Source organism: Sorex araneus, chromosome 4, assembly GCF_027595985.1.
Source record: "Sorex araneus isolate mSorAra2 chromosome 4, mSorAra2.pri, whole genome shotgun sequence".
NCBI lineage: Eukaryota > Metazoa > Chordata > Mammalia > Eulipotyphla > Soricidae > Sorex > Sorex araneus.
The window spans coordinates 204,468,849-204,493,363 of record NC_073305.1 but is presented as its reverse complement, the minus strand read 5'-3'; the positions used below and the strand labels follow the sequence as shown (position 1 = coordinate 204,493,363).

At 46.8% G+C, this 24,515-nt stretch overlaps 1 protein-coding gene and 1 non-coding gene across 2 annotated transcripts in view; one reads left to right on the top strand and one right to left on the bottom strand.

Annotated features, from left to right (window-relative positions):
* The window catches only part of LOC101550876 (integrin alpha-M), a 48,191-nt gene extending 29,653 nt beyond the window's left edge, over nucleotides 1-18,538 (top strand). The window contains exons 13-30 of the mRNA XM_004615903.2: nucleotides 4,065-4,205; nucleotides 4,305-4,514; nucleotides 6,894-7,024; nucleotides 7,122-7,282; nucleotides 9,511-9,665; nucleotides 10,248-10,379; nucleotides 10,541-10,614; nucleotides 10,771-10,912; nucleotides 10,994-11,116; nucleotides 12,440-12,519; nucleotides 13,480-13,563; nucleotides 13,841-13,916; nucleotides 14,514-14,621; nucleotides 14,802-14,885; nucleotides 15,045-15,158; nucleotides 15,235-15,336; nucleotides 15,917-16,027; nucleotides 16,490-18,538. Of these exons, the coding sequence (XP_004615960.2) occupies nucleotides 4,065-4,205; nucleotides 4,305-4,514; nucleotides 6,894-7,024; nucleotides 7,122-7,282; nucleotides 9,511-9,665; nucleotides 10,248-10,379; nucleotides 10,541-10,614; nucleotides 10,771-10,912; nucleotides 10,994-11,116; nucleotides 12,440-12,519; nucleotides 13,480-13,563; nucleotides 13,841-13,916; nucleotides 14,514-14,621; nucleotides 14,802-14,885; nucleotides 15,045-15,158; nucleotides 15,235-15,336; nucleotides 15,917-16,027; nucleotides 16,490-16,561 (2,100 nt within the window). The 3' untranslated portion in view covers nucleotides 16,562-18,538. The remainder of the gene's footprint in view (nucleotides 1-4,064; nucleotides 4,206-4,304; nucleotides 4,515-6,893; nucleotides 7,025-7,121; nucleotides 7,283-9,510; nucleotides 9,666-10,247; nucleotides 10,380-10,540; nucleotides 10,615-10,770; nucleotides 10,913-10,993; nucleotides 11,117-12,439; nucleotides 12,520-13,479; nucleotides 13,564-13,840; nucleotides 13,917-14,513; nucleotides 14,622-14,801; nucleotides 14,886-15,044; nucleotides 15,159-15,234; nucleotides 15,337-15,916; nucleotides 16,028-16,489) is intronic.
* Nucleotides 3,686-3,823, bottom strand: LOC129404636 (small nucleolar RNA SNORA72). Its single transcript, XR_008630014.1, has one exon. It is a non-coding gene; the product is annotated as a small nucleolar RNA SNORA72 (small nucleolar RNA).
* Nucleotides 18,539-24,515: the final 5,977 nt, after the last annotated feature.

Below are 24,515 nucleotides of genomic sequence, written 5' to 3'. Positions count from 1 at the left end.
TTCAATGTTTTGAATCACCACTGCAAAAGCATTTGTGTGTGCATGTGTGTGTGTGTGTGTGTGTGTGTGTGTGGTTTGGGGGTCAGAACCCATGGTTCTCAGGGCTTTCCCAGTGGATTTGCACAGAGATCACTTTTTGCAGGGCTGGGGAGAACATAGGTGGTGCCAGGGCAATTGCTGTGTGCCAGACAGGTACCCTACCTCCTGTATTAATTCCTGTCCTGCAAAAGTGCACTGGGTATTTTGTTTAAGTAGTCCAAAGGCAGGGCTGGAGCAATAGCACAGTGGGTAGGGGTAGGGTGTTTACCTTGCATGGGGCCAACCCGGGTTCGATTCCCAGTATCCCATATGGTCCCCCGAGCACTGCCAGGAGTGATTCCTGAGTGCAGAGCCAGGAGTAACTCCTGAGCATCGCCGGGTGTGACCCAAAAAGCAAAAAAAAATTGTTATATCTGATCACAGGGTTGTTAAGTCCTTGTCTAAGAATTTATCAAGCTGTTTGTTGCTAGTTGAACCTTTTGTATTATTGTTTTTATTTATTGTGTTTGGCTAGCTTCTATGTTAATTTACCATCTAATTTGAAGTGTTCCTACTGAAATTTCACTATTGAGAAATTAGGAGGTGCCACACAGTCCAGAAACTTAAGAATCTGTGGTCTGAGTCAATGAGTTGACTTGGCAGGGCTGTTTGGGGAAGTGCGCATGACACCACCCTCCAGAAGTGTAGGAAGGGTTGCTGGGAGGTTACCCACTCTGACCCCAGGAAGACACCAGAGATCTCAACTTGGGCAGCTGTCATCATCATCATCATCATCATCATCATCATCATCCCATTGATCGTCGAATTTCTCGAGCGGTCTCAGTAACGTCTCTATTGGTCCTAGCCCTGAGATTTTAGAAGCCTCTCTTTACTCGTCCTTCCCAACGATGCCGCATTGGAAGCTCTTTTAGGGTCAGGGGAATGAGACCCATCATTGTTACTGCTTTTGACATATGAATACACCATGGGAAGTTTGCGAGGCTCTCCCATGTGGGCAGGAAACTCTCGGTAGCTTGCCAGGTTCTCCCAGAGGGAGAAATAGGCTATAAGATGTCCAGGAGCTTGGTTTTAAGACTCTGGATGTTGGCCATTGGTGGGATTACACGGTGCCAGGGGCAGTCCCTGGGTAGGTGTGACCCCCCAGCTACTGGAAAATGGGGGATCTGGGCGCAAGAGCCTGCTCGGATTGGATTGGGCAGCTGAGTACCTGAAATTATTCTCAGTTTTACATATCTGTAGAGAATATTTGTGAAGTGGTGGAGTTGAGCCCTTGCCATGACTGCAGCAGTGGGGGGTGGGTGTGGCTGCCGGGGGCTTCAGCAGGACAGGCTCTTGGACCACCTTCCTCCATAGGGCACCAGGGAGTTTTTAGCCATAGGGGCTGGTGCTGGTGTGTCAATGAATATTGGCTACTTGACATATATCTCCTCTAAGATTTAGTTGGGAATAGGAAGAGTAGGGAACGGTAGGTGAGTCAACGTGGCAGTGGCGGTAGGAGGTGGGTGTGGCTTACAAGAGTTTTAATTTGATTTAGTTTCACTTGTTTTGTTTTTGTTTTGCCACTGTGGTCATTTTGTTTTTGAAGATTCTATTGCCTTCCGTTGCCTGGAGAATGGTTTCCTCTTTCAAGAACCAACTCCTAGTTTCGTTAACCCTTTTTATTGTTTTCTTATTTTCTCTACATCATTGATTTCCATTCTAATTTTTTACTATCTTCTGCCTTCCATTTTCTTTAGAATTCATTTTTTAAAGATAAAACATTTAATTATTGGTCTTCGGGGTGAGGGCGGGGAATTTGATGCATTGCCAGTGTTATATTACAACTGAACCATTAACTTTATAGTCTGATCAACATTAACTGGCTCATTTTCATGATACTGCTGAGGAATCAGCTGTTTCTGCAGAGGTTCAAGTTAAAGGCCTTTTGAGAAATGTGGAAGTTCCTTTTGTATGTCTACAAAAACTTTATTTACTCTGTTTAATTTTCATCATTCACAATATTTATCTTCTTAAGATTAGTGGTAACTGGTTTTGCTTTGTTTTTAGCACTAAAGTTTTTTTTTTTTGGCTGGTTATGCGAAATCCATTCCTGGTCTCCTGTCGTCTTTGTGTTTGGCCATTGTCAGATGTCCGGTACTCTCGTGTAGCAGTGTATGTGTCAAGCTCCAGTGATGCATAAGTGTGCACGTCATTTGTGGTTCTTTTCCTAATTTTCCTAGTATGTCTTCTATGAGTAAGTTTCTGTTCCTCTCCTCTCCATTTTTTGATGAAGTTAACTTTTTTACTTTTTTTTTTCTTTTTAAATTTGAACATGTCCAGCACTTGCTCAGAGCTTACTCCTGGCTCTGCACGCACTCACTCACTCACTCACTCACTCACTCACTCACTCACTCACTCACTCACTCACTCACTCACTCACTCGGGACTTACTCCTTGACGATGCCTACAGGACCATATTTGGTGCCAGTGATTCAGCCCAGCAGTGCTCGTGGTTCTACACGGAGGAATTACTTCTAGTGGGTTTGGGGGACCATATGGGATGCTGGGGATTGAACTGGGATCAGCTGTGTGCAAGGCAAATGCTTTGCCCGCTGTACCATGGCTCCAGCCCACCCCCACCTCAAAGTAAACTCTTTTGTTGCTATTGGGTCACACCCAGAATGCTAAGTGGTTACTCATGGTTCTGTGCTCAGGGATCACTCCTAGTCATATTTGGATCACCGTTTTCCATATCCCCTGCACTATTTCTCCGACACACAATAGTCATTTTTAATCGGGACGGAGGAGTGATAGCACATAGGGTAGGGCGTTTGCCTTGCATGTGTCCGACCCGGGTTCGATTCCTTGGGTCCCTCTCAGAGAGCCTGGCAAGCTACTGAGAGTATCCCACCCTCACAGCAGAACCTGGCAAGCTACCATGGCGTATTTGATATGCCAAAAACACTAACAACAAGTCTCACAATGGAGACATTACTGGTGCCCGTTCGAGAAAATCGATGACAGTGCTACAGTGCATTAATTTTGATGTGCCAGCGATTGAACTCACGTTTCATGCACACAAGGTATGCACTTGATCATTGGGTCACGTCGTCAGTTATTTTACTATTTATTTATTTAGGTTTTGGGGGCCTCACCTGACTGTGTTCAGCATTTACTCCTGGTTTTTGTGCTCAGGAATCACTCCTGGTGGTGCTTGAGAGACCGTATCTGGTATTGGGGATTGAACCTAGATCAACCATGTACAAAACAAGCACCTTACCTTACGTACTATCTCTCTGACCCAAGCCAGTTAGTTGTTAAATTTTGGTTTTTGGGTCACACCCAGCAGTGCTCAAGGCTTACTCCTGGCTCTGCTCTCAAAGATCACTACAGGCAGTAGTGATTGTGTGTGAGTGTGTGTGTGTGTGTGTGTGTGTGCGCGCGTGAGATGAACTACTGCTACTGGGATCGAACCTGTACTATCTTTCCAGCACAACCCAACTTTTTAATCCAAGTTAGTTGATACCTTATTAGTCAGATAGCCAGCTTAAAAAAAAACCACAAAACACTGCTAAAGATTTCCAGTGTATTGAAAAGATGTCCTCTCTGCACTTCCATGCTTTTTGCTATGCATCTTCCAATTGAATTTCTTTGCTACCTTAAAAAAAAAAATCGCCAGCATTTCTAAGACCAGATCTAGGTAGGTAAAGAACTAGGTCTGGGGACACATGCATGATCTTATTATTATGTAAAAGTTTGGCCTGTCCTGATTATGACAAAATCAGAACAGTGAGAATATTCACATGCAGCCTTAGTCGTGTCTCTGAATGCCATTTGGGGTAGATCCTCACCCACTCCCCGTCAACTCTATCATATGCCCTTCCAGAAGCACAATCAAACGAAACTTTATCATAAAATTATTATACCTGTCTTCAAGGCCCCCCCTCCCAGGCTTGCTTTTATTTCACAGGAATAGGGGCCCCCCCACATCCTGTCTTAGGTAGACAGGAGTATGTAAACCCGACCTTTCCTTTTTCCTCTTTCAGGTCGGCTCCTACTTTGGGGCCTCCCTCTGCTCTGTGGATGTGAACAGAGATGGCAGCAGCGACCTGGTCCTCATCGGGGCCCCCCACTACTATGAGCAGACCCGAGGGGGGCAGGTGTCTGTGTGCCCCTTGCCCCGGGGGGTGAGTGACTGCAGGACTTGGAGTGGATGGGGTCTGGGCATGGGGGGGGGGGAGTGGACAGTGTTGCCTGGGTGGAGGCTGACACTTCTTGTTTCTCAGAGGGCTAGGTGGCAGTGTGAGGAAATTCTCCGAGGGGTGCAGGGCCACCCCTGGAGCCGTTTTGGTGCAGCTCTGACAGTGCTGGGGGACGTGAATGGGGACAAATTGATGGATGTGGCCATTGGGGCCCCAGGAGAAGAGGAGAACCAGGGTGCTGTCTATGTATTTCATGGAACCACGAACCTAAACATAAACCCCACCTACAGTCAGGTAAGCTCTCCCATCATTAATCTGCCATAACAACATTCCCTTCTAAAAATATATCCCACAGGGCTGGAGCAATAGCACAGCGGGTAGGGCGTTTGCCTTGCACGTGGCCAACCCGGGTTCGATCCCCAGCATCCCATGTGGTCCCCTGAGCACCACCAGGAGTAATTCCTGAGTACAGAACCAGGAGTAGCCCCTGTGCACCACCGGGTGTGACCAAAAAAGCAAAATAATGATAATAATAATAATAATTATATATATATATATCCTGCAGTGGCCTGATGAATTCTACTGACACTCTCTTACAGAACTTTAGGGCTGGGAGATCACCCCAAAAGTTGGAGCACATGTTTTGCATGCAGGGTTGTGGCTTAGATCCCTAACACCATAAAACTCCCTGAGCACTGCTGAGTGTGACCTCCAAACAAAACATATCCAAATTACACCAACAAATAAAAATGGACCTTCTCAACAACACGGCACGTCACAAATTCTTCAGACTCCTCAATTATAGATGGATTCTCTAAAGAGCTCAGGGGCATCATTGTCTGCACTTTCACAGAGGAGATGAAAGTTCAGAGGTAGTCAGTGCTAACGTGCTGGGATGTAGTCATTCCTTTATTTTGAATGTCAGTCTCTGTAGGGTGAACCATGGTCGTGATTTTCCTTTTATAAAAATTTTGCCATACCAGAGAAGACCTGGGGTTATTCCTGAATTTAACTCAGGCCTCACTCCTGGCAGTGCTCGGGATGCTGGGGGTCAAACCTGGGTAGGCCACGTGCAAGGCAGGCACGTTACTTGCGGAACTATTGCTCCACCCCCTTGATTTTCCTTTGAGCATGAAAGTCTCACTTGGCAGGAGACTCATAGTGACACCCTGCCAGGATGCGTGCTTCATGTGCCTGAGACAAGCACTCCCACAAGGCTCGCTTTCTCTTGCCATCTTAATATATATATATATATATATATATATATATGTATGTGTGTATATATATTGAGTTTTGGGTCTTACCCAGCGAAGCACAGGGGTTACTTCTGGCTCTGCACTCAGGAATTACTCCTGGCGGTGCTCAGGGGACCACATGGGATGCTGGGGATTGAACCTGGGTTGGCCACGTGCAAGGCAAATGCCCTACCCGCTGTGCTATCGCTCCAGCCCCCATCTTAATAATTTTTGAATGAATGAAGTCTGATTTCTTTGCACTGAATCCTGTGAGTCCTGTAACTGATGCTGAAAGGTTGATCACTTAATATTCTGATCACCACAACAGGTTTCCTCTCTGGTTCCCTAGAGGATGGAGTTCACTCTTCTCTCTTCTAGCTGCTGACTCCAGCATTTTTCTTTTTGGAAAGGCTGATTAGAAAGTAGAAGGGAAAAGAAAAAAAATGCTCAACTGGGGAGAAACGAAATTCGGACTCCAGCTTTTCTCCAGTATCACATTTCCCCTGTGTCTTTTGTCTCCGTTCCCCATAAGGCTCCTACCAATTCCTCACCTTATAAGTTCAAACCATTGAACAATTTAAAATCAACAGTTTTTTTTTTTTTTAAAAAAGAACATTGAAGTTTGGATCTAATCAGTTTGGTTTGGTCTACTCAGGCATTAGCAGAGTTATCTTAACATTTTATTTTGAAAAACTTCAAATTTGCATCATAGTGAATAAACTCTATAGTGGACATCAAATATTTATAGTCTAGATTCTATAGTTCTGCAAGGCAGAGCCTGGCAAGCTACCCGTGGTGTATTCAATATGCCCAAAACAGTGACGATAGGTCTCATTCCCCTGAAAGAGCCTCCAATTGCTGGGAAAGACATAAGGAGGCTGCTAAAATCTCAGGGCTGAGTGTAATAGAGTTGTTACTGGTGCCCGCTCGAGTAAATCGACGAACAACAGGATGACAGTGATATAGTGATACAGATTCTACAGTTAACACTTTTGGAGAGGTGTTTTAGGGGGGATGCCTGGAAGTTCTCAGGTGCTACTCAGAGCTCTGTGCTTAGATAGCACTCCTGGTGGTGCTTTGGACTGTCTGTAGTGTTGGGGATCAAGGTAGGATTGGCTGTATGCAAGGCAAGCACCTTAACCCTGTGCTACCTCTTTGGTCCCTACCATGTACATTTTAACACACACACACACACACACACACACACACACACACATATATATATATATATATATATATATATATATATTTGCATTTCGCTTTTGGGTCATACCTGGAAGTGCTTTTTCCTGGGTCTGTGATCAGGGCTTATTTCTGGCAACCATGTGGTGCCATGGACCAAACTCAGTTGGGACCACCTTTCCTAGGGTTATCCTGGGTGATGGTGTCCCAAAGGTTTCTATTCTTTCCATTTATCCTTCCTCCTTTTATCCCTCAGCGAATCACAGGCTCTGACTTCTCTCCAAAACTCCAGTATTTTGGGCAATCACTAAGTGGGGGCCAGGACCTCACAATGGATGGACTGATGGATCTGTCTGCTGGGGCTCAGGGATACGCACTGCTGCTCAGGTGAGAACCTCTTTTGGAGCACAGTAGGTAGATGCCCTTTAAAAAGCAACTTCACGGATGACTGTGGAATCCTGATGACTCTTTGGTGTTCCTTCAGGTCCCAACCAGTTGTGAGAGTCCAAGTAACCATGGAGTTCACACCTAGGGAAGTGGTAAGGAAAGCATTTGAGTGTGGTGAACAAGAAGTGAGAGACCAGATTGCTGGGGAGGCCAGAGTCTGCCTCCAAGTCCGGAAGAAAACACAGGACAGACTGGGAGGTGAGGTTGGGTTAAGAAACTAAAACTGTATGCATGAATGGGGACCCAGAGTTGTCATCCCAGTTCTCAAAGCCAAAGCCAGTTTCTTTCTTTCTTTCTTCCTTCCTTCCTTTCTTCCTTTCTTTCTTTCCTTCTTCTTTCTTTCTTTCTTTCTTTCTTTCTTTCTTTCTTTCTTTCTTTCTTTCTTTCTTTCTTTCTTTCTTTCTTTCTTTCTTTCTTTCTTTCTTTTCTTTCTTTCTTTCTTTCTTTCTTTCTTCTTTCTTTCTTTCTTTCTTTCTTTCTTTCTTTCTTTCTTTCTTTCTCTCTCTCTCTCTTTCCTTCCTTCCTTCCTTCTTTCTTTCTCTCTCTCTTTCTTTCCTTCCTTCTTTCTTCTTTCTTTCTTTCTTTCTTTCTTTCTTTCTTTCTTTCTTTCTTTCTTTCTTTCTTTCTTTCTTTCTTTCTTTCTTTCTTTCTTTCTTTCTTTCTTTCTTTCTTTCTTTCTTCTTCTTCTTCTTCTTCTTCTTCTTCTTCTTCTTCTTCTTCTTCTTCTTCTTCTTCTTCTTCTTCTTCTTCTTCTCTCTCCTCCTCCTCCTCCTCCTCCTCCTCCTCCTCCTGCTCCTCCTCCCCCTCCTCCTCCTCTTTCTCCTCCTCTTCCTTCTCTTCTTCCTCTCCTTCTCCTCCTCATTCTCCTTCTTCCTCTCCTTCTCCTCCTCATTCTCCTTCTCTTCCTCCTTCACCTCCTCCTCTCCTCCACTTCTTCCTCTTCCTCCTCCTTCCTCATCTTCTTCCTCTTCTTCCTACTCCTTTATTTCCTACTCCTTTTATTTTATTTTTTAAAAAGTTTAACTCTTTTTTGACAAAGCCAGCTGTGTTTAGGGCTTACTCCTGGCTCTGTGCACAGAGATCACTCCTGGCAGTGCTCGGGGGACCATATGTTTTGCTGGGGATCAAACCCACATGGGCCATGTGCAAGGCAAACGCTTTACCTGCTGTACTATCTCTTTGGTCCTTCTTTTCTTCTTTTAACTAAACATCAGATAGCTGATTACAAGGGGAGATTGAGCTGATGAAGGTGCATACAAATGCACAAAACATTCAGACATGCACTTTATTACAACTGATTTCCCCTTTATCTCTATTCTCAAACTGTAGCATTTTGTTTGGAGGTGGAGAATAGTAAGAGTTGCATTAGAGAGAAACAGGATTATGGATAAAATTATATTCTGTAAGTAAAAATCTTATTGATAGGTAAGATGCCCCCAAGCTTACTCAGATATTCCTCTCAAGTTATTGGCTGACTTCTGAGAAGTGTGTGTTCAGCTCATTACTTTAAGAAGTTCAGGAGAAAGCAACACCTAGTGTGCTAGAATTGACATTTAGGGTCTTTTCAGTGCTGGTTTGAGAAAGGAGTGAGTAAACAAGGTCGCGCTCAAAATTGAGATCTGTAGCCAAGACAAATAGTAGATAAAATAAATAGATTTATAAGTGGTTCAGAGATTAGAATTGTCAGAACGTTTATAAATATTCATAGTTAATGGCTTCAAATAAGAAGACAGACAGAAGCAGAAAAAGGAATTCATAAAATAGTCAAGAAGAAATTGTACCATTTAAAATCTACCCTCACTGAAATAAAAAATTCAACAAATAAACTTAGCTGCAGATTAGAAACAGGCCAGAGACATAGTGACTTAGCTACTAAAGCAATTTAAAATACCCAGATTGGGGCTGGAGCGATAGCACAGCGGGTAGGGCGTTTGCCTTGCATGCGGCCGACCCAGGTTTGATTCCCTGAGCACTGCCAGGGGTAATTCCTGAGTGCAGAGCCAGGAATAACCCTTGTGCATCTCTGGGTGTGACCCGAAAAGCAAATAAATAAATAAATAAATAAATAAATAAATAAAGTACCCAGATTAACACACAGAATATAAACGATGAAATATACAAGAGACAAAAAAATGAAAACAGAGAGAAAAAATACTTTATTTTATAATAGAATATAATTTACAGAGCAATTGAGATGGGCAGACACCGTGCAAAATGCCTTCTAGATATAATTTCATTTCATTTTTACCATTGGCAAAGTACAATCAATACTTTTAATGAAGACGTAAGGAACTGGTACTCAGAGAGGTCAGCTGACAACAAGCCCGATGTCACACAGCTGGGTAGCAGAGGGGCTGCGTCTCAGCCTCCTGCCTGCCTAATTACAAAGCGGGCCCCCTCCTCCTCTTGCTGCTCGACCCCTCCAGGCAACCTCCAGAGCATCCTCGTCTATGACTTGGCTCTGGACCCCAGTCGCCCGTTTCCCAGGGCTGTCTTTGAGAAGACGAAGAACAACACGTACCGACAGACGCAGACCTTGGGGCTGAATCAGAAGTGTGAAACGCTGAGGCTACAGTTGCCGGTGAGCAGAGGCGGACCATACCTCTGGGATTGCCAAGCCTGATGGGGGTGGGGGCAGGGGGAGGGCATGGAAAAATAAGAAGGGCAGACCATCAAACTCTTTTTTTTTTGCTTTTTGGGTCACCTGGTGATGCACAGGGGCCACTCCTGGCTTTGCACTCAGGAATGACTCCTGGCGGTGCTCAGGGGACCATATGGGATGCTGGGAATCGAACCCAGGTCGAGCCGCATGCAAGGCAAACGCCCTACCCGCTGTGCTATCGCTCCAGCCCCGAAACTCTTTTTTTTTTTAAATTTATTTATTTTTTAATTAGTGAGTCACAGTGAGGGTACAGTTACAGATTCACACATTTTCATGCTTGTTTTTCCCTCATGCAATGTTTAAGAGCCCATCCCTCCACCAGTGTCCATTCTCCGCCACCCATGAACCCAGTATCCCTCCCGCCCCCCCAATCCCACCCCCCCACCCCACCCCGCCTCTGTGGTGGGGCATTCCAATTTGATATCTCTCTTTCCTTTTGGGTGTTGTGGTTTGAAATGGGGGTATTGAGTGACAGACCACCAAACGCTTATTCTCCCTCAGAATTGTGTGGAAGACTCGGTGACCCCTATTGCCCTGCGCCTCAACTTTTCCCTGACGGGGAAGCCCTTGACTTCCTTTGGGAACGTCCGGACAGTGCTGGCTCTGGATGCCCAGAGACTCTTCATAGCCTTGGTGAGTCCCAGAACTGGGGGTCCTGCAGGGACATGGAAAGGACCTGAGGCCAAGATGATTCAAGTTCATTTTACTTCTTCTCACGGGAATTTTACTTTCATATTTTGTTTCACTTAACCTTGCTTCATGGTTTCTTTTGATTTTGTCCTCTCTCCTCTTAGTTTCCCTTTGAGAAGAATTGTGGCAATGACAGCATCTGCCAGGATGACCTCAGTATCACCTTCAGTTTCAGGGAGTGAGTGTCTCTTCCTCATAGCGACCCCACTAACCTGGCACTCTCTTCCCCCCGGGCCAGGATTGGACACTCTCTCCAAGTGTCCACCCCTCCCTCCCACCCCCCAGAGGTTTCCGAGGGAAGCCTGTAATATCTCATCACTTGTCCTTCACACAGCCTGACTGCTCTGGTAGTAGGTGGCTCCCGGGACATCAACGTGACGGTGACTGTGAGAAACGACGGTGAAGATTCCTACAGGACTCAGGTCACCTTCTTCTACCCACCTGGATTGTCCTATCGGATGGTGTCAGGAGCCCAGGTAGCCACGGCCACAGGCGCCTTCTAATAGTGTTTTCCCTGCTCCACGGCCGGCGGTTAATGTGACCTCCCTTGCCCCTAGAATCCACGCTCACTGCGATCCTGGCGCCTGACCTGTGAGTCTGGTGTCTCCGCTGAGGAGTCCGAGGCCTGGAAGAGCAGCAGTTGCATCATCAACAACCCCATCTTCCCGGACAACTCAGAGGTTGGAACCATTGACTCCTCTTTTTCTCCTTCGGCATCTGACTTCTTTTTGAAAAGGAGAGTCTCCTTTCTTTTCTTTTCTTTTTTTTTCTTTTTGTGTCACACCCAGTGATGCACAGGGGTTACTCCTGGTTCTACACTCAGGAATTACTCCTGGTGTGCTCAGGGGACCATATGGGATGCTGGGATTTGAACCCGGGTTGGCCACATTCAAGGCAAACGCCCTACCCGCTGTGCTATCACTCCAGCCCCCGAGTCTCCTTTCTTTGAAAAAATAACTTTATTGAGATATTATTATATGCCAGATGCTTTAGAATTTAAAGTATGCTCACAGAGTTTTACTTTCATCATCATGCTCCTTTAGAATATTTTATTACTCCAAGAAAATACCCCTCTTTCCTTAGTCATAATCTTTGAGTGTTCCCTGTTCCTAAACCTTGGAAACCATTAAGCTATTTTCTCACTGAATCTGCTTATTCTGGACATTTCATGTAAATAGAGACATATGTATGTGATTCTTTGATACTGGACTCTAGACTTAGCATGATATTTTCCAGGCCATCTATGTTACAGCTATGCCAGTGTTTTATTTCTTTTTACTGTTAAATATTGTGCTGTAAATATGCATCATATGTATATGTATATATATATTAAAGAACTGTGATTTACAAAGTTATTGACAGCTGAATTTTAGGCATATAATATTTCAATACCTTTCCCACCACAGTGTCAACTTCCCTCCACTAGTTTTCTCATATTCCCTCCCCACCCCAAGCCCTGCCCATCCCTGCCTGTCAGCTTGACAGGTACACTACAGAGTTCCAGTGGTTGTAGCTCAGATCTCATGCTTTCGGTGTTGTTGAGTTTGGGTTTCGGATGTATGGCTGTGCCACTCTCCATCACCAGTATGATGAAGCCCGGATGCCGGCTCAGCCAGTACTCCTGATCTCTTCTTTCCCCCTTGATTTCTTCCCTTCTCTCTTTCTCCTCTCTAAACACTGGGATCAAGGGTGATCTAGGCAGGACATAGTTCCATATTTTAACCATCTATTCTGCAGTTGATGGACATTTGGGCTAGTTCTTTCTTTTTTTTTTTTTTTTTTTGGTTTTTGGATCATACCCAGCGATGCGCAGGGGTTACTCCTGGCTCTGCACTCAGGAATCACTCCTGTCAGTGCTCAGGGGACCATATGGGATGCTGGGATTTGAACCCGGGTCGGCCGTGTGCAAAGCAAACGTCCTACCCGCTTTGCTATCGCTCCAGCCCCTGGGCTGTTTCTTCTCTTATTCTCTTGTCACCTGTCTGTTCACTCTTCAACTCCAGGTCATCTTTAACATTACATTTGATGTGGACTCTGATGCTTCCCTCGGAAAAAGACTTCTTCTTAAGGCCAACGTGACCAGGTGAACTGTGTCTGACGTTAACCCACCTCATCTTCAGGCACTCTCCCCTTTGAGGCCCTAAATTCCTGTCCAGGGTGGACCTTAGCTGTCATTCCTCTGTTCCTACTTTCAGCCCAGTCATTCATTCATTTACCATATTTTATGAGACAGATATGGACAGCTGTGGCTACAGCCCACAGAGAGTTATAGCTTTGTGCAAAGGAAGACAGGAAACCTGGAGATTACAGTACAGTGTAAAATAAGCTATAGTCAGTGTTCCTCTGAGCAGAAAAGTTCAGAAAAGTTCCTGGAGAGAAATGTTTAGTCCAGAATTTAGTCAAGCAAAGGCATGGGATAAAAATGGTTATGAAGACAGAAAGGAAGAAGTGTATACTTAGCAAAGCCTGGGGGTTGGGGTAAATTTAAGAGTGGCCTGTGACGAGTTTTGGGGAATTGATTAGCCATAGGCGATATTATGAGATGACTGATGAGAACCACTAGGACATTAGTCACTTCACTTGAGAGACACGGTCATGTTTTCCTGCTGGAACAATCACTTCAGGCGGGCTGGGAAAAAGAGTGGGTCAGGCTGAAATTTGGAAACCCGTGAGAAGAAGGTCCAGGTGAGCTGGCTGAGTTGGGCTATGCAGAGACAGAGGGGAGAGAGCAGTGTGTAAGCAGCAGAGGTACAGAACTTGGTGACTGGTTGCAGGTGAGGGAAGCAGACGAGGAGAAGGAAAGTCTGAATCTTAATTCTTTCTTTCTTTTTCTTTTTGGGTCACACCCAGCAATACTCAGGGGGGTTACTCCTGGTTCTGCACGCAGGAATTACTCCTGGTGGTGCTTGGGGGACCATATGGGATGCTGGGAATCGAACCTGGGTCCGCTGCATGCAAGGCAAATGCCCTACCGCTGTGCTATTACGCCAGCCCCTGAATTTTAATTCTTAAGATCTGACAAGAACCTTCTGTTTCCCTTCAGTGAAAACAACATGCCCAGGACCAACAAAACGGAATTCCAGCTGGCACTGCCTGTGAAATATGCCGTCTACCTGGTGGTCACCAGGTGGGACTTCTGAGATTCCACCCAGTCCTCCTCCCTCAGTTTGGCATGGTTTGTGAGCTCTTGTGTCCGTGAGTCTGTCCATGTGTGCTTGAATCCTCGTGTGTACCAGGTGCCGGTATGTGGTTTGGCATGTGTGGGCCAAATTGGCACACACTGTGGGTCTGACACAAATTAACCCCACACCCTGTTCTGCTCCTCCTTCTGCGGACTGCCCAGGAACCTCTTCCGGGACACCACTGCTGTCCCGTCACCTCTTGCCTCTTTTCCCTCTTCACAGCCACGAAGCCTCCACTAAATATTTCAACTTTACCGCTTCAGAGATAACAAGCGAGTTCATAACGCATCGATACCAGGTGAGGAAATAAAAGGAGGCTTGAGAGGGAGATGAACGTGATGGGAATCCAGCGAGGAGCGTGGGAAACACACACCCGGGGCCTCCCGAGTGCCCTGCGCTGTTGGTGCTCACCCTCGCCAGGGTCACTTACAGACACACGTGTAATTGCACACAACTTACTTTTTCTTCGTAATAACTCTGTGATGAAGGCACTACCAGGGTTCAGAGTAACTAACAAAATGTGTCATGGTCTCATGGGAAGAAGAGCCAGCCTGAGACCAGCCTGCCTGGCTTTTGACTGCCCAAGGCACCAAGAGGTGGATGCGCGGGTAGGAGTCCTTATGCAGGAGGGCTGCACTCAAACAATCTCATTCTTTTTTTTATTCTTTTTGGGTCACACCCGATGATGCACAGGAGTTACTCCTGTCTCGTGCACTCAGGAATTACTCCTGGCTGTGCTTGGTGGACCACATGGGATGCTGGGAATCGAATCCGGGTCGGCTGCGTGCAAGACAAACGCTATACCCGCTGTGCTATCACTCCAGCCCTACGACGTCATTCCTATGGCTAGTGGGGGTCTGGTGAGATCCTGATGGTTTTCCCTTGTCCTTTGCAGTTCAACAATCTGGGCCATCGGAGCCTCCCCGTCAGTGTTATCTTCTGGGTCCCTGTTGAGCTGGACCAGGAAACTGTGTGGGAAAACCTCCAGGTCACCTTCTCCCCGGTAAGACCTGTAGGTCTGAGGAGGGGGACCCAGCTGTCCCCTCCACAGCCTATTCTTTCCCCAAAGCTCTGTCTTTCTCCATTGTTGGGTTTTTGAGGCCTTTCTGATGCGCTCCTGGGCCTCTCCAGGCCATCTGACTGCCCACATGCTTCTCGGTCCTCACTGTGTCTCTTTCCTCAGGACATCGGCAGGAAGTGCTACACTAAGCAGAGTGCCCCGCCTCACTCTGACTTTTTGGCAGCGCTTAAAAAGACCCCAGTGCTGGTGAGACAATCCTGATTCCCCCCCGCCCCCCAACCTACAGGGCCAAAGGCAGAGCTGGCGCAGTGCGCGTCCGGCTGCCCAGGGCTGTCTGAGCACCCGAGTCTTGGGCTGCTTGCATCTCCAGCTCTCCAGCTCTCTCCCCTCTCCCCGCTTCCCCAGAACTGCTCCATTGCTGTCTGCCGCAGAATCCAGTGTGACATCCAGTCCTTCGGCGTCCAGGAAGAATTTACCGTCACTCTCAATGGCAGCCTCTTGTTTGACTGGTATATCAAGGTAACGCCCCTGTGTCTGAGTGCGCACGGGTGACGCTTCTGGATGGAGGCCCAGCTCCACGCTCTCTCTTCCGCAGACTTCGCACGGCTACCTACAGCTTGTGAGCACGGCGGAGATTTCCTTTGATGAATCCTCCTTTGCCCTGCATGCAGGACAGGAAGCATTTGTGAAGACCCAGGTAGGTAACGAGCTGGACACAGAGGAGATATTGGAAGGAAAAGCGGGAGGCTGGACACGTGCAAGTGTGAGGGTTTATGGTGAGGACTGGAGTAGGGGGTCATGGGGAGTTATGATTTTGGGTCACACCCGGCGATGCACAGGGGTTACTCCTGTCTCATGCACTCAGGAATCACTCCTGGCGGTGCTCGGGGGACCATATGGGATGCTGGGAATCGAACCCGGGTCAGCTGTGTGCAAAGCAAACACCCTACCCGCTGTGCTATTGCTCCAGCCCTAGAACCTCATTCCTATGGCTAGTGGGGGTCTGGTGACCCGGGGCACTCTGCTTAGTGTAGCACTTCCTGCCGATGTCCTGAGGGAAGAGACGCAGTGAGGACTGAGAAGCATGTGGGCAGTCAGATGACTGAGAGGCCAGGAGTGCATCAGAAAGGCCTCAACTGGTCTCTCTTCCCATAACTCAGAACTATGAGGCATTAGTTTTGAGTTCAGGGAGTGTCTGAGGTCCAACTGGAATGCACCCCTCTCCCCAGTTCTGAGTCTGTGTTCCCTGATGCATCTCCTCTCTCTCTTTCCCCCAGATACAGACCAAAGTAGAGCCGTACGAAGTGCACGACCCTGTTCCACTTATCGTGGGCAGCTCAGTGGGGGGTCTGGTGCTCCTGGCCCTCATCACTGCTGGACTGTACAAGGTAGTTCTGGCGGCCCTCCCTGTGTGCTCCCCACTCTCTTCTGCGCTTCCTGCTCAGCGGATTTCTCACGGGTTAGATTCCAGCAAGGCTATGGGGTCTTGGGAAAGAGCCTCTTTATGCCTGAGTTTCTTCAGTTGACAGTGAAACTGCTAACACCCATTTTATGAAGGCAACCGGATGAATTTATGGAATTCTGACAAGTCACCACTTATTCCCTCCTTCCCTTTCCTCTCTCCTCTCCTGTCACCCCCACCCCACCCCCACTTCCTGTCTATTCTTTTTCTTTGCTGGCTCCGAGACTGATGCCATCTCCCTCCCCACTCCACTCCCCGCCTTGTCTCTTTTCTCCCCATCACATTATTCTTTGCGTCTCTTGATTCACTGTCCTCCATTCCTGGTTTCATGACTCTTGCCCGCTCCCTGGCTTTGGTGGCCCTTATTCCTCTGTCTCTGCCCCCACAGCTCGGCTTCTTCAAGAGACAGTACAAGGACATGATGAATGAAGCTGGCCCCGAAGCTGCCCCACCTCAGTAAGGGCAGCACGCCGGATTTTAGTTAGGAGCCTGCAGGCCTGCGAGCGCTGGATGGACGTGAACATTAGAAGACTGAGGAGGTGGCATCTCTCTCAGAAAAGACCTGCGAGACCTGCTTGGGGCTTCATGGGTGTGTGGTGTGTGGTGTGTGTGTGTGTGTGTGTGTGTGTGTGTGTGTGTGTGTGTGTGTGTGTATTATCTCTGGCACAGTTACAAGTGCCTGCACCAAACGTCTCAGGCAGAGGGGACTTACTGGCACTTCCTTGAGTTGGGGTGAAGGTGCCTTTGGCCGTTTCTCCCACTCTTGACAGAAGCTGTCAGTAGAAACAGCTCCTCTTCCTGACGAAGAAGGCGAGAGCTCCCTCTGTGGGCGAGTGAGTGGAGCTGCAGGAGTCTCTGCGGCTGAACAGAGCCTGCGTGGAGCAGCAGCTAGAACCAGGAGCTGGGCAGCTGGCGAAACCCTGACCAGACCATTCCGCGCTATAGCGTTCTTTTTTTTTTTCTCTCTTTTTGGGTCACACCCGGCGATACACAGGGGTTACTCCTGGCTCTGCACTCAGGAATCACTCCTGGCGGTGCTCAGGGGACCCTCTGGGATGCTGGGAATTGAACCTGGGTCAGCCGTGTGCAAGGCAAATGCCCTACCCGCTGTGCTATCGCTCCAGCCCCAGCATTCTTCTTCTTCTTCTTTTTATTTTTTATTTTATTATTTTTTTAAAATTTATTTTATTGAGTCACCAAGTGGAAAGTTACAAAGTTCTCAGGCTTATATCTCAGTTATACAATGCTCAAACACCCATCCCTTCACCAGTGCCCATATTCCACCACCAATAAAAACAAAAAAAAACCAAAAACAAAAACAAACAAACAAAAAAACAGTATACATCCCACACCTCACCCCCCAACCCCCCACCCCGTGCGTGAGTGATAATTTCACTTCCTTTTCTCTTTACCTTGATTACATTCCAGATTTCAACACACAACTCACTATTGTTGTTAGAGTTTCAAAACAGACTCACTATTTTTGTTGGAATTTATCCCCCAAGAATACAGCTCTATTAACAAGGAAATATTTGATAATAAGTTTTCACTGATGAGAATGAAGAGATAAAATGTCGCGCTGCCGCAGTAGCGGCCGCACAGTTTACAATTTCTGTATTATAGTAATTAAGTCCGCGGAGATTTAAGTTGGAAAATGAATCATTTCCCTTCCTGGAACAGCATGTAGCAAAAGCTTAGTTCACAGTCTCCATACATGGGTGCAAGCACTCGCTGAAACCCCAAATCCTAAAGCTGTCTCTGGTTCCCGCTCGTTCCACATCCACCGGCTGTGCAGAGGCATGGCCACCCGGGCCGAAACTCGGCCGGAGCCGAGCACCGGCCCCGGCTCTCTTCTTCTTTTTTTAATGAAAAAATAGGTTCATAGTATAAAAATAAAAAACATGTTGGGGTGTGGCGAACCCTCCCTTCCATTCCACCCCCATGAATCTCTGGGTCCTTCTCAAAGGGCAGTCGGGCAAGGCTGTGTGTCTTTGTTGTCTCCTTCACAGTCTAGGCCCGTGCAAACACACACACACACATCCCTGTTTAGCCAAGTGGTAATATTTACTATTTATGCATTTATGCTGTGATACCTCTTTCTTTCCTCATCAAGTGCAGAAATTGCCTCACATGAACACATTAGTACTTTTCATTTCTTTCTTTCTTTTCTTTTCTTTTTTTTTTTTTTTTGCTTTTTGGGTCACACCCGGCGATGCACAGGGGTTACTCCTGGCTCTGCAATCAGGAATCACTCCTGGCAGTGCTCAGGGGACCATATGGGATGCTGGGATTTGAACCCGGGTCGGCCGCGTGCAAGGCAAATGCCCTCCCCGCTGTGCTATCACTCCAGCCCCTACTTTTCACTTCTTAATACTGCGTCATAATGTTATGTCTCATTTTACTATACTCCTCACAACTTTTGGCTATTAAAATGGCAAATTAAATTAAATATATATATTGTTGTAAGTTTAAGGATAATTTTCATGATATAACCCTAGAAGTCTGTGTGAAATAAGTTTATTAAAGATCAGTCCCAGCACTTAGGCACGTGGCTTTCCAATGAGGCGCTCTGAGTTTGATCTCTGCCACTGTCTGGTTCCTCTAAACACTACCAGGAGTAAGCTCTGATCTGGGATTAGCCTCCAGCCCGGCAATGTGCCCCTCCTAGTCCAAATGAACAACAGTAACAACTATATCACTGTCGTCCCATTGCTCATCGATTTGCTCGAGTGGACATCAGTAACATCTCCGTTGTGAGACTTGTTGTTACTGTTTTTGGCATATCAGATACACCACGGGGAGCTTGCCAGGCTCTGCCGTGCAGGTGGGATACTTTCAGTAGCGTGCCAGGCTCTCTGAGAGGGACAGAGGAATCAAACCCGGGTCAGCCACATGCAAGGCAAAAGCCCTACCCGCTGTGCTATCGCTCCAGCCCACAGGAACAACATAAAACTAAAAAAGAGAAGAGCAGCCTCAGGAAGTACAAGTAGGGGAGGGATGGAAACTGCAAAAAGGAAGAGAAAGGGTGGGAGGGTCCGGAGGCACCACTGTGTGCCTCCAGAGAACACAGTTCATTGAGAAATCCGGGAGACAGACGCCCACCTCAGCGTGTGCAGTGGAGGAGACGAGCAGCTCGGGTATGTGCCCACCTCGTCCATAGGCTTCTGCCGGAGGGATGCTCTTACCGGGGCGGAGGGCATTCAATTTGCGGCACTTTTGTCTGCCTTGCGTGGGGACAGAATGGGATCTCCTGGCCAGAGAAGGAACCTGCTAGCAGGAAGCTTGGCTGGTGAGTCCAGCCGCTGACAAGGCCCCCCCGTAACCCCAGAAGGGCCACGCTGACACTTGTTCCTGGGATTTGTGCAGGTAAGCTTGAGAGGTGCGTCCAGTAGGCATCCCTAGGAGAGGGAGACTTGTTTCCGGGAGGCATTCTCCCAGGGAAGTAGAGGACTCACAGTGTCCTTCTCCTAGACTTCTGCCCATCTGGTCTGCCCTGCCCACAGAGCCCTCCTAATTCTCGCATCAGTCTTGCTGGGTGATCATCACTGCCTAGCTAATAGTATTTCACTCATCAAAAAATGAGATTTAAAAAGAGCCAACCAATTGTCAAGGTTATTCATGGAGGAAGGGAATGGAGATGGGATTCATAGCCCACCAGGTCAGACCCTTCCACTGTCCTGATGGTCTCACAGACGTGGCCCAACAGGCAGGAGAAGGGTGCGGGGAGAGGGTGACTGTTATGCTGTTGTTATACTAGATGAACTATTGACATTTCTGAGATGTTTGTTAACAAAATGACCATTTTGGGGGAATTCATTGCAATAAAGAAACCATGTTGGATGTCTGTTCCAGATATGATAAGAATAGGGGGCCTGGGTGGAGGAAGAGTTCTAAGGACTGAGCACACGCTTTGTATGTGTGAGGCCCAAGTTTGATCATCAGCACCACATGGTTCATCATGTACTGTTGGGATGGAGATAGGATGATAACTCTCAGGCATCAGTCTGTGTAGCTCTGCACTGTCACTGTTATCCCATTGCTCATCGATCTGTTCGAGCGGGCACCAGTAACGCCTCTCATTGAGAGACTTATTGTTACTGTTTTTGGCATATCCAATACGCACGGGTAGCTTGCCAGGCTCTGCCGAGCGGGCTCAATACTCTCGGTAGCGTGCCGGGGCTCTCCGAGAGGGGCAGAGGAATCGAACTCGGGTCGGCCGCGTGAAAAGTGAACGCCCAACCGCTGTGCTATCACTCCAGCCCCTGTGTAGCTCAAGAAATGGAAAAGGGAGGGCGTTGGGGAGGAGGGAGGGTCCAGCAATGGAAGGGACAGGAGATTTCTAGCAGACGGACGTAGTAAAGGTAAGTGTAGAAGTGCAATAGGAATCTGGCATTAGTGTTTGTAAGCCACAGCGAGGCATCTACATTAAAAAGGTACAATGATAATGCGACAACGACTTGTGTCTCTGGGGAGCCACAACACAGCACCTATAAATGATCCTACACAATTTCCTCTCCTGACATTAAAGTTCATTGAAAATGTCCTTTTCCTTCCTTAAGTTGAAAGATAGAAGAAGACCTCACTATCTCCACTTAAATAACCCAAGGGGAAGTGCCAGTAGTTGGATTCTCCTGACCTTGGCTGGGCACTTAAGGTCCCGTGGGCTTCGAGACTTCGTTGGTGTCTTTAGGCCGGGAGTTTGTGCTGAATTCAGCCTGATAGGATTGTTTTGATGGGTTACAAAGTAAATCATTTCTAGTGACAAATTACCTTACTGTGACCATAAAGTTACTGATAAACCGGACAATAAATCTCTAGTTAAAAGCAACTGAACCCAGCCAAGTCTGCCCATGTTTTATTTTACGGAGTCCTTGCTTCAGAATAAGGCATACTCCTTCAGCATCCCTCCTCCCTTTCTTACTTTAGAAAAGGGTCTTATCAGGATCACCATGGCCTAGAGTTATCATTATGAACCCCAATGAACAGTGTCTTGTTGCCTCTCACTCTTTTGCATGTGATATCCTGCACCTCCTATTTCCCTAACCTCTTGATTTTATTTATTTTACTTTTTAATAATTGAATATTTTGATATAACTCTCTTGATTTTAATGTCACGGGACAAGTGTTGTCTGAGTTCTGAAATGTGGCGCTGAAGTATTGCAGTTTCTATGTTTGTCTACCACAGAACTTTGGGGTCTCTTGCCAGCACCTACCTAGCAGACTGGAGAAGGACCAGCCCCATTGGACACACTTGAGCTCCCTGAGCTCTAGCCGATAATGTTTCAACCCGCTATAATATATATATTTTTTCTTTTTGGGTCACACCCGGTGATGCACAGGGGTTACTCTTGGCTCATGCAGTCAGGAATTCCTCCTTGCGGTGCTGGGGGGACCACATGGAATGCTGGGAATCAAACCCGGGTCGGCTGCGTGCAAGGCAAACGCCCTACCCGCTGTGCTATCGCTCCAACCCCAACCCGCTGTATTTTGTAGTAATTTGTTATGCTTCAGCGGATAACAAATAGAGTCACCCAGGTAAAGAGCACATTTTCCAATCTCCTTTGCTGTCACTATTGGCCATGTAACAGGTTCTGACCAGTGGGATGGAAGAAGAATGAATGAACGCTTCTTTGAGAGTAGGCACGGTCTACTTTTCTCCTTACCTTTCTTTGCTACTCTCTTTACTCTGGAAAACTCTTTGAGTGCGTAGCTTCTTCCTCTCCCTTTGGTTCCCAAATAAATTTAAGTCTCTTCACTAAACCTCTCATTCCTGGAAGTCTTTTCTGTGAGGGTAGGCGATGGACCTGAGCAGAGGTCAGCACTAGCTTTACCTGAATTTTTTTTTGATTGGGGCAGAGGTGAGCACTAACTTTTCCTTCCTACAAAGAACAAGTTCTCTCTCCAGTCTGAGTTCTACAGTTCCCCAAGGAATTGGGTAGTAAGGGTTCATCTCTGCGCTACGTAGTCAAGTGGAACTTACGCACAGTATGACAATAGCCTAGTGGGACTGGCGGGATGCGAGCATCCGTCCATGTTGTGCGAGTGCTCCAGGCAGACTTTATTGGTGCTGACCCTCTCGGGCACTACTCTGGGTGACTGAGGTGGAGGAAGAGAAAGTTGGTAGGACATTTTCTTGAGGCTCTTGCCTCTACTCTCCCCACTTCACCAAAGTCATCTGTATCCTTGGTATTCTGAGGCCTGGTAGAGCAGTTGTCCCTGTATTGTAACAAATACCACAATCTTCCTAAAAGTTTTGTTTTTCTACTGAGCCTTAGAAATTGTATTGTGGTGGGGCTGGAGCAATAGCACAGCGGGTAGGGCGTTTTCCTTGTATTTGGCCAACTGGGGTTCAATCCCCAGCATCCTGTATGGTCCCCTGAGCACCGCCAGGAGTAATTCCTGAGTGCAGAGCCAGGAGTAACCCCTGTGCATTGCCAGGTGTGACCTAAAAAGCAAAAAAAGAAAAAAAAAAACCAAAAAACCAAAACCAAACAAACAAAAAGACCTGTATTGTGGTAAAGCCTGAAAGCTCTTGATGGCAATACCACCCGACTCCAGAACTTTATCCTCCTACTTAAGAAATCTCACAATATCCCTTGTGTCTGAAGGGAGGAGATACAAGTGTGTCCTATGGTCAAGCTTTGGCCGTGTGGTCTCCATCTCTAGAATCTTTCTCATGTGCCCACTTGGATTTCTCTACAAGGAACACCATGGCCAGGAGACCCTTATTTCATCCCTGCTGGTGGCAGATTTATCTGATAGAAAAATAAACGGAACCATTTCTCCTGGAGATCCATGAGGCAGAGGAATAGATTATAAATACATCTTTTTTTCTATCCTGAGAGTTTACCCAGAGATATGCCATGATGTGTGACTCTCTCCCTGCCCAGAAAAGCTCATAAGCATCACTAATTATATTAAAGCCTTAGCTCTTAATCAGGTGAATTATCACAATCATGATCACAAAATCCCGTTAATCACTGATTTCTTGAGCAGGCTCAATAACCTCTCCATTCTTCCTTTCCCTGAGATCTTAGAAGTCTCTCTTGATTTGGTCCTCCCAATGATGTCATACTGGAGGCTCTTTCAGGGTCAGGGGAATGGGATCCAGCTTATTATTGGATTTAGCATATGAAAACACCATGGGAAGCTTGCAAGGCTGTCCCATGTGGGCAGGAAACTCTCAGGAGCTTGCCGGTTTCTCCCAGAGGGAGAAGTAGGCTACAAGATATCACGCGGCTGCTTTGCGGCTGCGTGCCTCTGGGAGCTCACTTTTAAGTCTCTGGATGTTGGCCGTTGATGGGATCACACACACCTGGGTTCCTCTGCCGGTACCTTTATGCGTGAGGCTTATTCGAATGTGTGGAGAGGGGCCTTGAGCATGGCTGTAGCTAGGTTCCGGTGGCAGAGAGTCTCTTGCCCGCACACCTGGCTGTCTTCCCCGGGGCCCCTCAGAGGGGATGGGCTCCAGCTTCCCTCCCCACCCCGAGCAGAGCTCCCGACGGCTGAAGACCATCAGAATCTAGCAGGTGAATTATAGCTAAAATAATTTTATAAAAAGAGATATTTTTTTGCTTTTTGGGTCACACCCAGTGATGCACAGGGGTTACTCCTGGCTCTGCACTCAGGAATTACTCCTGGAGGTACTCAAGGGACCATATGGGATGCTGGGATTCGAACCCGGGTTGGCCACATGCAAGGCAAATGCCATGCCTGCTGTGCTATTGCTCCAGCCCCTATAAAAAGAGATTTTTAGCTGGCAATCTTTGGGCTAAATTAGCCCTCAGGTTTTCTTTTGAAATGCAGGTAATGTATTTCAAAGAAACATTTTTAAAAAATCAAGGAATACTGGGAACGATTAATAGCCAGAGAACAAATCAGTTAGTTCAAAGATGGATTTGGATGTTGTTTTTTGTAAAGTTCTACCAGTGCCTTAAATATCTTTGATATTAACCCCTTATCAGATGGATATTGGGCAAATCACTGTTCCAAAGCTGTGGGATGTTTTTGTATCTTGGTCACTGTTTCTTTTGAGGTGCAGAAGCTTCTTAGTTTAAAGTAGTCCCGTTTGTTTATCTTTGCTTCCACTTGCTTGGTCAGTGGTGTTTCATTTTAGAAAATACCTTTAGCTTCAATGTCATGGAGGGTTCTGCCCACATTTTCGTCCATGTAACTTAAAGATTCAGGTCTGATATTGAGGTCTTTAATCCATTTTGATCTGATTTTTGTGCCTGGTGTTAGAAAGAGGTCTGAGGTGTTTTTTTTTTTTTTTTGCACGTAGCTGTCTAGTTTTCTCAGCACCACTTGTTTAAAAGGTTTTTCTTGCTCCATTTCATATTTTCTGCTTTTTTATCAAAGATTAGGTGATCATATATTTGAGAATTGGTGCCAGGGAATTCAATTCTGTTCTATTA